We start from the raw sequence: 13038 nt of genomic DNA on the forward strand, positions 1-13038 counted from the left end.
TCAACCAATAAGGCTGATTGTTACAAGCTGATATCTGTCCTAAATGGCAGTGCTGTTGTTGGATAATGCAGATTAGGACATAACAAGGGGAGCCCAATTTTGTTCTTTTTCACATTTTCTAGGGTGATAGAAGCATTGAGGACACAATTATAGCACTTAAACATGGAAAAAGTCAGATTTACATGATATGTCCCCTTTAATATACTACACAATACCACATGCACTTACAATTTGTAGTATAATTCTATAATATACAACAGTAAACTACTTTTACTATGGTAAACACTAAAGTATCCTACAGTATTTATTTTCCCATGTGAAAGGTCTTTGTTTCGTTTTCGTTTATCCGAAAAAATATCAGAATAGGAGGGGCTTTGTGAATGTCACGTGAGGCTCTCTTGAGGGTCCGTCAACTCATGTTCCTTGGTGGTTTTGCCCACGGAAACTTCACGCGACATACTTTTTTATTTTTAGGTTTGCCGTCTAGCATCGTCCCACGGTCACAACAACCTCAGCATTATTTTAACATTAATGGCGCGCGTGACAAGGCTTTGTTTGTGAAAACCACAGCAGGATTTCACGCAGACTCGTCGGTGCTCCGTAGGCGTCGTATTACAGCTTATGGACACAGTGCGCTAATGACGGGGAAGAGCTGCGCTATGGCCTCCGCCGTCCCGGTTGTTCTGCTTCTGTCGGCGGCTTTATTCGCCGCAACAGTGGGTAAGTTAAGCGAGGGCAGGACGCCTGAACCCTTACGAAAATTACCTGTTTTGTGTAGTAACCATTGTTTGTTGGTGAATTGATTATTACTGCTAACACAATGGTGGTTTTGTGGTAACCGTGGTTTAACTATTGTAACGATATTTTTTTGCTGTAACGTTAGTTAAATCATGGTTAATTTTCGTAAAGGAAGGATTTAAACAAACGACGTCTGACGTGAATTAATAGCTATAAAGTACTAACAGCTGAGTGGGTGCGTATGGACAAACAATGGACGCGTGCGTTGGCACGTCACAGAGGATTTATTTTTATCCCGATAGTTACTTCAAATCCGCGATATGTTCGATAAATGTACTTTCCGAGCGCATGTTTGCGGTTATTTCACTTTATAACGTTACATATATAAACAGAATTGATTGTTTTCCCTCACGAAAATGTAATCATGGTTTACGTTACTGTAACTGTAGAGTTTGTACGTTAGTTACCACAGTAACCATATATTTACTATGGTCTCTCTACAATAACCATAGTATAAACTTGATATTTGTATGTTAACTATGGTAATAAAAAACTTTTACTTAAACAATTAAAAATATATATATACTATTTTGGTCAGCTAAAGCAGTGGTTCTCAAACTGGTTTACTGACATTTTATAAAATAAATAAATTGATTATAAATTGTGTAATTAAATCTTAGACAGCACTACATTAAATAATTAAATAGGTTTTGTTTAATTTACATTTTAAGTTTTAGAATGTTTTATGTCACATTTTTGGGGGGCCACAAAGTCATGCACCGTATACAAGGGGGGCCGCACACTGAAAAAGTTTGAAAACCACTGAGCTAAAGCATGTTTTTCATTTATTAAATGGATGATTTTCAAAAGAGTTGAAAGTTTTTGTTTTCACACGAGCGTTTTTAGTAGTAATTGTTGTTGTTTTCTACTTCCCTTAGGAAAATCATCCATGGTTTAATCACAGTAACTTTGTATTTGCATAACCATAGTAATAGTAACCACAAATTTACAATTTTCATTTCCTAGTTTAACCATAATGTCTGTAGTAAAACTGTGGTTTAAGTAATGTTAATCAATCCACCAATGTAATAAAATTAATTGTAATAAAACCATTGTTGATTTTCATATTGGTTGTCTTTGTATGGGGTGACCATGCGTGCCATTCTTCCCGGACGCGTCCTGGCCAGTATTTCGGTGCGTCTTCCGGAAGTCAAATTTGTTGACCGCATATGCGATAAAAAGATAAAGACATACAATCGTAGTTTCATTCTTACCTGAAAATGTAACTGTTGCTTTTCTGTAATAATAATAATAATCCTCTATGACGTATGCGGTCAACGAATGCGACTTCTGGGGGACGCGCCGGGGTCCTGGCCATTCTGGGGGGAGTGGCACGTATGGTCACCTTATCTTTGTAACACTATTGCATGGCAAAAAATTAGGCTTGTGTATTTTGTCGTTGCTAAATGATCTCCCAACTGAGAAATCCAGCATGAGCTGGTAGCTGGGTTTTGGCTGGTCCTCCCAGCCTAGCAAAGCTGGTCAAGCTGGTAGGTCAGCTGGTCTTCCAGTATAAAACAGGTCCAAAAGACAGCTAGACGGGCTTGCTTCACCAGCAAAAGCAGCTATAACCAAGCTGGGAGACCAGCTAGGGCCGGCTCAGGTCTTAGCTGGATTTTTCAGTAGTGTGAATCATTTTCCCAAAGACATTTTCACATGTCTTGAAATCTTCTTGCGTAAAAAACAGCCTAAAGAATTAAACATGGTATTCCCTGGCCTCACATTTCTTTTTTCCTTTTGCTTTGTTTAGCCGATGATGACTGTAAGAGCTACTGGACCAGCAATGGCATGTACAAGCCACCCATTGACTGCAATTATATGCAGTTCTGCTGTGGAACCTGCAATGACCGACGTTGTTGCTACAATCCACTGGAGAAGCTTTCAGAGGATGCACAAGATGATTGTTTTTTGTACGTTTTTTTTTGTCTTTCAAAGTATCGGTGATCACTTTGTTAATCAATGCGTTATGTTATTGTTTTGCACAAAAATGATAGTGTTAACATTATCATCATTTAGCATTTTGGATACTGAGTGGTCAATTTTAGGGATGTCAATTTACTGAATTCTGTTTTGCTTTGTAGAGTTTAACTAAAGGTTAACTTTATAATGTTGGATTAGTAAAGGATATAGAGTAAGCCGGTTATCACCACAAAATCATATAGCTGTTGTAGTTGAAGTCTACGTTATTACCAGGGATGCACCGTAAAAATGGCCTGTAATCTGTATCGGCAGAGAAAAGCATTTAAAACGGTCACGATGATCAGGACATTCTGGCAATTAAAGGGTTATTTTGAATTTGGTAAAAAATGTAGTACACTCTGCACTTCTAGGATTTCGCAACATAATCCTTTGAAACAAAAAATATAAAGCAAAACTATCGGTAGATGTCATTTTAAGTAACTGGATATCGGTATTGGCACAAACATTTTGTATCGGTGTATCCCTTATATAACAAATAAAATCTGAACAAAACTATGAGATATGAAAAGCCTTTAAAAGAGACCCTAATAAGGAAATAAATTTAGCCAAACTTTCTCAATACAGACAAATGTTGGACATCTAAACTCTGCAAAATCAACCATGCAAGAAATTGAACGGTTTAATGTGTTTTCTAATGTTTGTTTATTGATATTTAAAAAAAAAAAGTTATACAGGCAACAATGATGTCATGCCTCTCGTTGTGGGCGTGACGGTGGCAGGGATTGTAGGCTTCATCATTCTCTTCACCATCTGCTGCGTCTGTCCCTGCTGCTGTCTCTACAAAACGTGCAGGAAACCTAGACGTAAGTATGCATATATGTTGTCTTATGTGTACGTCTCCAATATAAGATATATTAAGGTTTTTAATTGTAAAGGTGCATTAGCAGTGTTGGGGAAAGTTACTTTTAAAAGGAATGCATTACATTAAGTTACTCCCCAAAAAAATAACTAATTGCATTACTTGGTTACATTTCATGGAAAGTAATGATTATGTTACTTTTAAGTTACTTTTGCGTTACTTTTTCTTACTTTGCTGAGGCTTGATCTCTTTCAGGCCTTGCGGGTGTTTTTATGATCGCAAAAATGTCAAGCTTCGGACTCAAACTGAGTGCGTAATTCAACGTTAATATGTTCAGTTTAATTCGGTACATTATTTGATTTTTAAATTGAATTAATTAAACTGAAAAGTAACTCGCATTACTTTTAAAAAAAGTAACTCAAATATTAATGTGTGTATTTATAAAGTAATGCGTTACTTTACTCGTATCTTCAGAAAAGTAATATTATTACATAATGCGCATTTCTTGTAATGCGTTACCCCCAACACTGGTCATTAGCTGGGTTTTCAACGTAAAGTGAATCTTTTTAAAATTAGCAAAAAAAGAAAACAAATGCAAATTGGGTTTGGCGCAATTGACGACGTTCGGCATTGTGACGACGTCGAGCCCCCATATATGGAAAAAACAATGTCAGCTGATATAGCTAAATGATCAGTCACGTGGGTTTAATGTTGGCTACGTCAGAATTTATTCGGCAAATGCGTTTCCATCTCCCATTATTCGTCAAAAACCACCTCAAGCAAACATAAACTTTTTATTTGAAATTTGGTGTTTCCATCACTCGTTTCTTTTGTAATACTTTAAAATGTGCTTAAAATTAGCGTGATGGAAACCCAACTATTGAAGAAAAACATTTTTGTGAGGAACTTGTCAATCATATGACAGTTTACAGTTGCGGCAGTGCACTTCCGCCCCCATTCTCCATTATTTTGTAATTTAGGAATCGTAAACAGAGATGTATTTTTAGCAGCCTTGCTTTTTTGCACCGTGTCATACTTTCTTTACTGTTCAGCACATTCTCTAACAAATTCACAATACTGTAACCCTCCCCCCCACACACACACACAAAAATAATGCTATATGCCATCGTAAAGTATTTACATCATAGTTGTATTTTTGTAAGTCATGCTGATTAAAATAATTACGCCATTTATTTATGAGATTGACCTATATAGAAAAAGTACAGAAATTATGTTATAACATTGCCAGCATGTGAAGACAACATCTAATATAAATTCAGGAATGCGACTCGCTGTTGGAAAAAATGAATGCTGGAGCATTGTGGGATTCGCCACCCAGTCTGACTCACTGCGTCAACATCAACCACGAGTGGGGGGGCACTTGTTTATGCATGTCAATAAGAAAGTGATAAAGGCGTAGGCCTTGCACATGGCCATTTCACAAGATGTTCTCAAGGCATCTGTGATTCATTTAATAGAGACTATTAAAATCAATAATGTTGGATTGTTTGGAGTTAATTGATCACAGATTTACATGTTGCTTTTATCTATTCTTTGTGCAGCTATAATGACAACAGCAACAACTACGGTCATAACTTCCCAATACCCTCAGCAACCCGTCATACAGGGAGGTCAGTACCCACCATACCAGCCTATGCCCCCTCAGCAGGGGTACGGAGGTCAGCCGGCTTACGGAGGGCAGCCCATGCCGACCGGACCGTATCAGGGACAACCGTATGCAGTGGGACCACCACCCCCATATCAGGAAGCTGGTAAGATCTGCAATTTAAGCTTAAAGGGATAGTATACCCAAAAAATGAAAATTCTGTCACCATTTTATCACTCTCGTGTTGCTCTAAACCTACAAAAAAAGATATCTTGATAAATAATAGTAACCATTGACTTCCATAGTTGGAAAACAAATATTATGGAAGTATTGATATTTTGATAAATGATGGCAAGGACACATTTGATCGTACCCTACCCATTGAATTTCATCGTATTTGTTTTTCCTACTATTGAAGTGAATGGTTGCCATCATCTGTGTGCTTACCATCTTTAATCAAAATATCTAGTTTTGTGTTCATTAGAAAAAAAGACATTTTTCCTGAGGATGAGAAAATGATTTTTGGGTAAACTATCCCTTTAAATACAGCCGAACTTTTTGTGTAGTTGTATAAGATTTTTACTAAAATTATCTTGCAAGAACAAATACAGAGTCGGGAAATACTGGATCTTTTAAGATTTTGGTGGAGACATCAAATGAAGCAACGCAATAAATGTTGTGATGCAAGAGTGTCTGATTCGATAGCAAACATGTGCAATTTATTTTTGGAAATAAAAAAAAAAACCAAAATGGCGCTGACATGTTAAATAATCTGATATATGTGCTGTATGCGATACAATAATGTTTTAAGTTTGTAAAATCTATTTAAACTACACTAGTCAACATTTGAAGAAGATCAAAACCTTTCATAAAACTTTTTATTGACCACTTTCTTTCTTCTTGACGTCGTTCCAGCATCTATGGCTATATTTAACCAAGAACCGGTTAATCCATACACGGGTTAGGCACATGTTAGGGGAGGGGCAATTTGGTATCTCCAATTCAACTTACTTGCATGTTTTTGGCCTTTGTGATCAAACTGGAGTACCCGGAGTAAACCCGCACTGACACAGGGAGATTTTGATCCACTTTAAATGTTGATGTTAAAACATTTACATCGTTTCTGGGAAAAGAAAGCTCACTTTCTCCATCTCGAAATACTGGCTAAAACTTCGACTACAATAATTACTTCCATTATTGTGAAACTTTGCGACATGCACATTTGCTATATTTTGATTTTATATATATATATATAATATAAATATCAATATTAATACTTACGTTACTTTTTAAGTTACTTTTGCGTTACTTTTTCTTACTTGCTCGAGGTTTGATCGCTTTCAGACCTTGCAGGTGTTTTGAATTACTGAGAAGTTCTGCATTCAGAAATCACATATTTCCATCGCATATTTCCATTCTATGTGCACTACCTTCAGTTTAAATCAGTAAATTAAAAAAAAAAATCTAATTAATTAAACTGAAAAGTAACTTGTATTACTTTTTTAAAAAAGTAACTCAAATATTAATGTGTACATTTAAAAAGTAATGCGTTACTTTACTCGTTACTTCAGAAAAGTAATATTATTACGTAATGCGCGTTACTTGTAATGCGTTACCCCCAACACTGGTCATTAACTCATTCACCGCCATTGACGAGTTATCTCGTCATTTATGAGTTAATATTTAACTAATAAAAATGCCTTTCTGGACGAATTTCAAAGTGAAAGTGTAATACCGCTTTTATCCACCAGATGGCGCCAAAACGAATTTATCAAAAACGGATGTTAAAAAGATTTTAAGATTTATTTTAAATGCCTTTATGTTTGATAGTCATTAGTTAAGCTTTTTGCTCAAAATGTTGTATTTTTAAAAAGAAATATCCATATTTCAGTGGTTAAATTAAGTGGAAAGAGTAAATATATCATGAAACGTTTTTTTCCCATTTTGTTTGTTTGTTTATTGTTTGTTTGAAAGCAGAGGTGTGTTCTTTAATTTGATATAATTTGTATGTTTATATATTTATAGAAAATAATTTTTCCTGCAAGGAATTTTGTGAAAATTTTGTTAAAATCACAAAAATGCAGGTGGGCAACTTTTCTCAAAAAGGCTGGCGGTGAATGAGTTAACTGGGTTTTTAACGTAAAGTGAATCTTTTTAAAATTAGCAAAAAAAGAAAACAAATGCAAATTGGGTTTGGCGCGATTGACGACGTTCGGCATTGTGACGACGTCGAGCCCCATATATGGAGAAAACAACGACAGCTGATATAGCTAAATGATCAGTCACGTAGGTTTAACATTGGCTACGTCAGAATTTATTCGGCAAATGCGTCGGCAAAAAAGTCGAAAATAACAAATGTTTTGCAAATCTACATGTTGTTTATTTTGCTTGTTATATAAATACACTATGGTACTTTAAAAGGACTTTGTTATTTATTCTTTGCAGAGTTTACCGGAAGTTACGTTATGACCACGAAAGCCGCTCGTTTATGTTGTTACTGCTGAAACCGTCTATAACTGCTTTAAACAAATATATATATATATATATATATACGTTTTACGGTTTCTGCTTGCTTATTTGAATTTGTCGTCTTCAGTAAACATAAATTGTAACTGTGTGTCGTCTTACAGCAGGTCCAGGATATCCTGCTCCTTACAGCCAGGCAGCTTTTGATCCCGGTCAGGCTTCTTATCCCATACATCCTCCGGTTCAGCCTGGTTTTACTCAACCACCCCCACCAACAGACTACAACTCAACTCAGCCGGCGTACAACCCAGCCTACATGCCACCACCAAAGACCGGTTACTAAACCACAAGCATCTGTGACGTCAGTCTTCACCGGACTTCACTTCCACAATCAAATCTCGGAGGAAGCGCTCTCATCCTTTCAAAAGGATGTTTGGTTTACAAATACTGACTTGTTTTTGACCAACGTCTCTTTCGTTGCACACGTCACGTAAATGTAGTTTTCTCTACTCCCCCGCCATTTGTAGCCACAAGCCATATATTTAGCACCGTTTGGTTCTCGTTCTGTTTTTCTACATTTAGCAAAAAGGGAAATATTTGTTTTTTCAGCCACAGCATTGAAACACTCCACGTTTGTTTCTTAAGTGCCTTAAAGTTGAGGCACTCGCTTTATTTTATAACAAGAATTTGCACAAAACAGACACTTTATAATTGTGCTTGGTGCATTCAGACGATCAGGAATGTAACGTCAGCATGCCGTTCAGCTTAACGTCACATTAATCTGTGAAAGTCATGTCAGACTTTATAGTTTTATGTACAGTCGAAGATCCAGAATATGCCTTGTACGAATGGACACGTTTATCGCAGTGTTCAATATAAACTGAAGATTTTATTTATGTCTGGTTTAGATGGTGTGCTGTTGTAATACTGGTGATATTTTCTGCCGTTGCGAGTGCATTTTGTTAATCACAGCAATTATGCTTTTGCGGAACTTGTAGCAAATAAGGGACCCTGTTGTTAGCAAAAAACCTACCTGGTTTTTTTTTCGAATGAGGGCGGCAGCTCATTTTAAAAATTTCCCCTGTGACTTCTTTCCTTGAGGTTTTGAATAGCAACAGCTTTTGAATACAGGCAAACGATGTAATACAGTGTGCAAGGTTAGAAAGAGGGTGAAATGTAATGTTGTTTAACGCTTCTGTCTATTTTGTGACTTTCTTTCTATAAAGAAAACATGTCCACTGATTCTTTGTGGGTTAGGTCATTTTTGAAGTCTATTATATTTGTTTGATGTGGTCTGATCTGTTTTGTGCATCTGTGTTTGCAACAGCAAATAAAACTCGTGCTGAAATGTCAAGTTGTCTATCTTAAAACATTACTACTCACCTCTGTCAGATTTTCCATTGTCAATCACATTTGACCTAGACAGGTGTGAAAAGTTTGCAAAGGGTTTCCAGGAAGTGAGGTTTGTTAGGGGTGGGTTAAGGCTGATGGGGAAAGTACATGTGTTTATATTAAAGACAATATGTCAGCTCATTACCTTAAAATTAATGTTTATTAAACATAAAAAAGTAAACTTGTATTTGACAGCTCAAATTATCAATCATTATTATAACCTTACCGCAGTGAATTGGTGTAATGTAATGAGACCGTTTTGAACACTGCTTATGTACTTGCTCAATTTTTATTGGTTATGGAAGCGGTAGGCCCCGCAGAGCGGTGGGGTTGCCGGTGCATTTTATAACAGCTAAGGGGCGTTGTTAAAACCCCCTTGGCTGTTATGGGGTGCGCTGTGGCCCCGCTGCTTTGCGGGGCTTATTGCTTTTATAAAACGGTTACTTCATATACATAGCAGGATTTCATAAAATAAAACAGAAATAAGTTGTAATTATATAAGTACAGATAATACTCTTCCGCCAAACAAAGTAGTTCCTCAGATTCAAGTGTGGCTACAACAGAGCGCAGTTCCCAAAAAACACAGACACAGCAAAGACACAATGAAAATATGATTAAAGTGTGTGGTGTTTATTTTCATAAATCAGTACGTAGCAACAGTGGCGCAGTGATACTTATGTAATGGGATCTGAACTGTGGGGCTTAGAACACGTTTCAACTTATCAGAATGAAGAACCATTACAGGCCGTTTATAATACTTGTTATACCACAGGGCTGTTAAATGCTTTATTCTGATTGGTTGAGAAATGTTCAATGGGTGTTGATTATTTTTTGATAAACACACACCTAACCTGCCAAATGTCTTAAAATAAACACGAGAGCAATGTCTGTGGTAACCGTGCTATAAGCTGAATAATTGACTCTGGACCATTAGATTATTTGAAAATAATGCACACCCGCTTCGCGACGCATTATCACCTCGGTGTAAAAGCATGACCACTGTCCGCACCAGCTGAAAGTTACAGGAGATAAATGTTAAATAAATGAAGATTAAAGGGGACATATCATGAAAATCTGACTTTTGTCACGTTAAAGGGCTATAATTTGGTCCCCAGTGTATCAACTTAAGAAATGTGAAAAAGATCAACCCAGTAACTTAGTTTTAGTTAACCAGTCTCTGCAAGCATGTGAAAAATAATTAAACGGCACAATTGAGTTTCAATTTCAACAAACCACCATTATGGTGATCAGTGTTTGCATTTCATCAGCTCATTTGCATTTTAAAGGACACACCCAAAAATGACACATTATTGCTCACACCTATAAAGTGGCAATTTTAAAATGCCATAATAAATTATCTATATGATATTTTGAGCTTACTTCACATACACACACTGGTGACAACAAAGATTTATGTTACATCTTAAAAAAAGTCTCATAAAATGTCCCCTTTAATCGACACATTTAAATCCAGTGTCACATAAAATGTATTTTTGATGCTTCAACACATTCTAACTGACCCACTGATGTCACATGGACTACTTTGATGATGTTTTTATTACCTTTCTGGACATGGACAGTATACCGTACGTAGATTTTCAATTAAATTGAAGGACTCAACCTAAAACATCTTAAACTGTGTTCCAAAGATGAACGGAGGTCTTACGAGTTTAGAACAACATGAGGGTGAGTCATTAATGACTATATATTAAAGCCGCTCTATGCATTTTCGGTGTTTTTGTCAAACAGCGACCCCTAGAGTTGCTGGAGAATACTTGCAACTGTCGTAATTTCCCACTCTAGTACACCTCTGAAGTTAATAACCAGGTAATGTTTCTCAATTTCATAAAAATATTAGGCTACTGCATAGTCTACTAAACTACAGATGATGGTAATAGGATAATAAGAAGTTTATTCCAAGTGTAGAGTGCATATAATAATAAAGTACCGCGTTTGCTAGCTTATAACGTTTTTACATGATTGCAGCTAAATCACAAGTAAACAGTCTATAGTCTATATTTACTGTATAATTTCATTTGTGTACTTTTATTGTAATGTAAACATTACAAAATGCCATGACAAAGTTAATTGTGTCCGTTGCATTATTTCAAAACATTGTTCGTTATAATGTCACTATACATGATTATTGCTATTTATCATAATATAGTTTGCAAATTGTGCATGTTTACACTATTTACAACCTCTAGGCTTATTTATGTCCTGATAATTATATGAGATATTGACAACTGTTGTCATGATAATCGCATGACATACTACAAGCAAGTGCAACAACATACAACAAAGACCTCAAACAAGTTTACAAATGAGAGATTTACTTACTAGTCCATCAACAAGATCGCCTGATCAGCATCCCATCCAGTGCTGTCTTTTAGCTCACGCCAATGAGTAAAAGCCTGACCGAGTGGGACTCTTGTCCAGTTCCTAACGCTGTCAGATTCTCTTTTCCTTTTCCTACTCTCTTCCGAACGCGCTTTCTTAACTTTTAAATCGTTTAGCCTCAGTACTAAGATTCGCGCATGCAGTTGTTGTTATGGGCTTGTTCGACTTCGTGCGGCGCTGCGGGGGCCGACGGCCGGATGACGTCAAAGAGCCGTCTCAGATCATTCTCGCGGTACTTTGGCGTCATCCGGCGGTCGGTTCTTGCGGCGCCGCACGGAGTCGAACAAGCCTAACGTGCGTGACGTCGTTGCCGTAAAGCAAGTCGTGATTCTCGCGAGATTTGTCAGGGGTGGTTCTCTCAAGCTTGCATTGCTGGTTTTGCTAGCGGCGTCCTTCCCGAGCTTCGACAGGAGGAGGATTCGCCCTACTATCACTTTGTTTACCACCGAAATAACTTTGAAGCTGTTATATTAAGGTAAAATAACTGCATAGTGTGTCTTTAATTTTTGGGTGAACTATCCCTTCAAGTTGTTTAAATGTATTTTTATAAATGTATGTCATCTGTGAAAGGCGTAGACCCAAAAAATGTTCAACAAATCATTGAACTGGGACCGAACGCAACAATTGGACACATGCAATTATTGAACGTGTGAACGTGTTTTGCATATGCCACTGCGCAGCCTGTTCACGCAGACACCATACATCATCGGCGCGTTTACGTTCGCTCACCTCCGTCTGTAAACAGAAGGAGAACGGCAAACTTTCCGGCTGATTTGACAACCTGCACAGTAGCCACAAATTAAAGAAATGTCATTTCGCCGCTCCAACAGCCAGCCATTTTGCGTGGTGACGTTGAAAAGTGATGTCGTTGCCTACCCTCTATATCAGGGATGGGGAACCCTGGAGGGCCACTGTCCTGCAGAGTTTAGTTCCAACACTAATCAAATACACCTGCATTTCATTTTGCAAGTAATCCTGAAGACTTAAATTAGATTTTTCTAATTTCTTAGTGTTGGAACTAAACTGCAGGACAGTTGCCCTCCAGGACCCATGGGTTCCACACCCCTGCTCTACATAGTAGGGCTGGGCAAAACAAATAGATTTTCCGATTAATCGGGGGTTTTTTGTGGTCGATACAAAATCGATTCTCAAAGAGCAGAATCAATTTTTTCTTTCATATTCATTTCTGCAAACATTGAAAGTAAGATTAATGTTAATCTAATTACTAGTCTTCTTCACTAAATGTCACCTTTTTTTGCCCTGCGCAATGTAACCAAGAAGCGAGAGGCAAGCCTGTCATTCATTAATTCAGTGCTTAAAATGGCAGTTTCAGGTGCTTCATCAACGTTGATGCTTGAATCGAGTATAAAAACTGACCCGAGAACCGGAATTGAAAATTGAATCGAGAATCGAATCAATTTGATAGCTTGTGAATCGAAATCGAATCGATCTGGAACATCTGAATCGATACCCAGCCCTACTATATAGCGTGAAAAAATATGTTGAATACTTTAGTATTTACTATTTTTTAACCTTACCATAACAATATTAAGAAATGTTATAGTAATTACCACAGTTTATCAAATTAATACACAGT

General features: G+C 37.0%; 1 protein-coding gene across 1 annotated transcript; it reads left to right on the forward strand.

Moving 5' to 3' along the window:
* Positions 1 to 57: 57 nt before the first annotated feature.
* LOC129452746 (uncharacterized) lies at positions 58 to 9003 on the forward strand. The gene is made up of 5 exons (XM_055216772.2): positions 58 to 720; positions 2549 to 2708; positions 3445 to 3581; positions 5140 to 5349; positions 7814 to 9003. The coding sequence occupies exons 1-5, from the start codon at positions 381 to 383 to the stop codon at positions 7990 to 7992; spliced, it is 1026 nt and encodes a 341-aa protein (XP_055072747.2). The 5' UTR covers positions 58 to 380; the 3' UTR covers positions 7993 to 9003.
* Positions 9004 to 13038: the final 4035 nt, after the last annotated feature.

This window comes from Misgurnus anguillicaudatus, chromosome 23, assembly GCF_027580225.2.
Source record: "Misgurnus anguillicaudatus chromosome 23, ASM2758022v2, whole genome shotgun sequence".
NCBI classification, from domain to species: Eukaryota; Metazoa; Chordata; class Actinopteri; order Cypriniformes; family Cobitidae; genus Misgurnus; species Misgurnus anguillicaudatus.

Bases quoted from the DNA above. Each gene is read 5' to 3' on its own strand.
- LOC129452746 (XM_055216772.2), top strand. From the start codon at position 381: ATGTCACGTGAGGCTCTCTTGAGGGTCCGTCAACTCATGTTCCTTGGT. The intron at 721-2,548 runs GTAAGTTAAGCG...TGCTTTGTTTAG, and splicing joins TTTATTCGCCGCAACAGTGG to CCGATGATGACTGTAAGAGC. The intron at 3,582-5,139 runs GTAAGTATGCAT...TTCTTTGTGCAG, and splicing joins AACGTGCAGGAAACCTAGAC to CTATAATGACAACAGCAACA.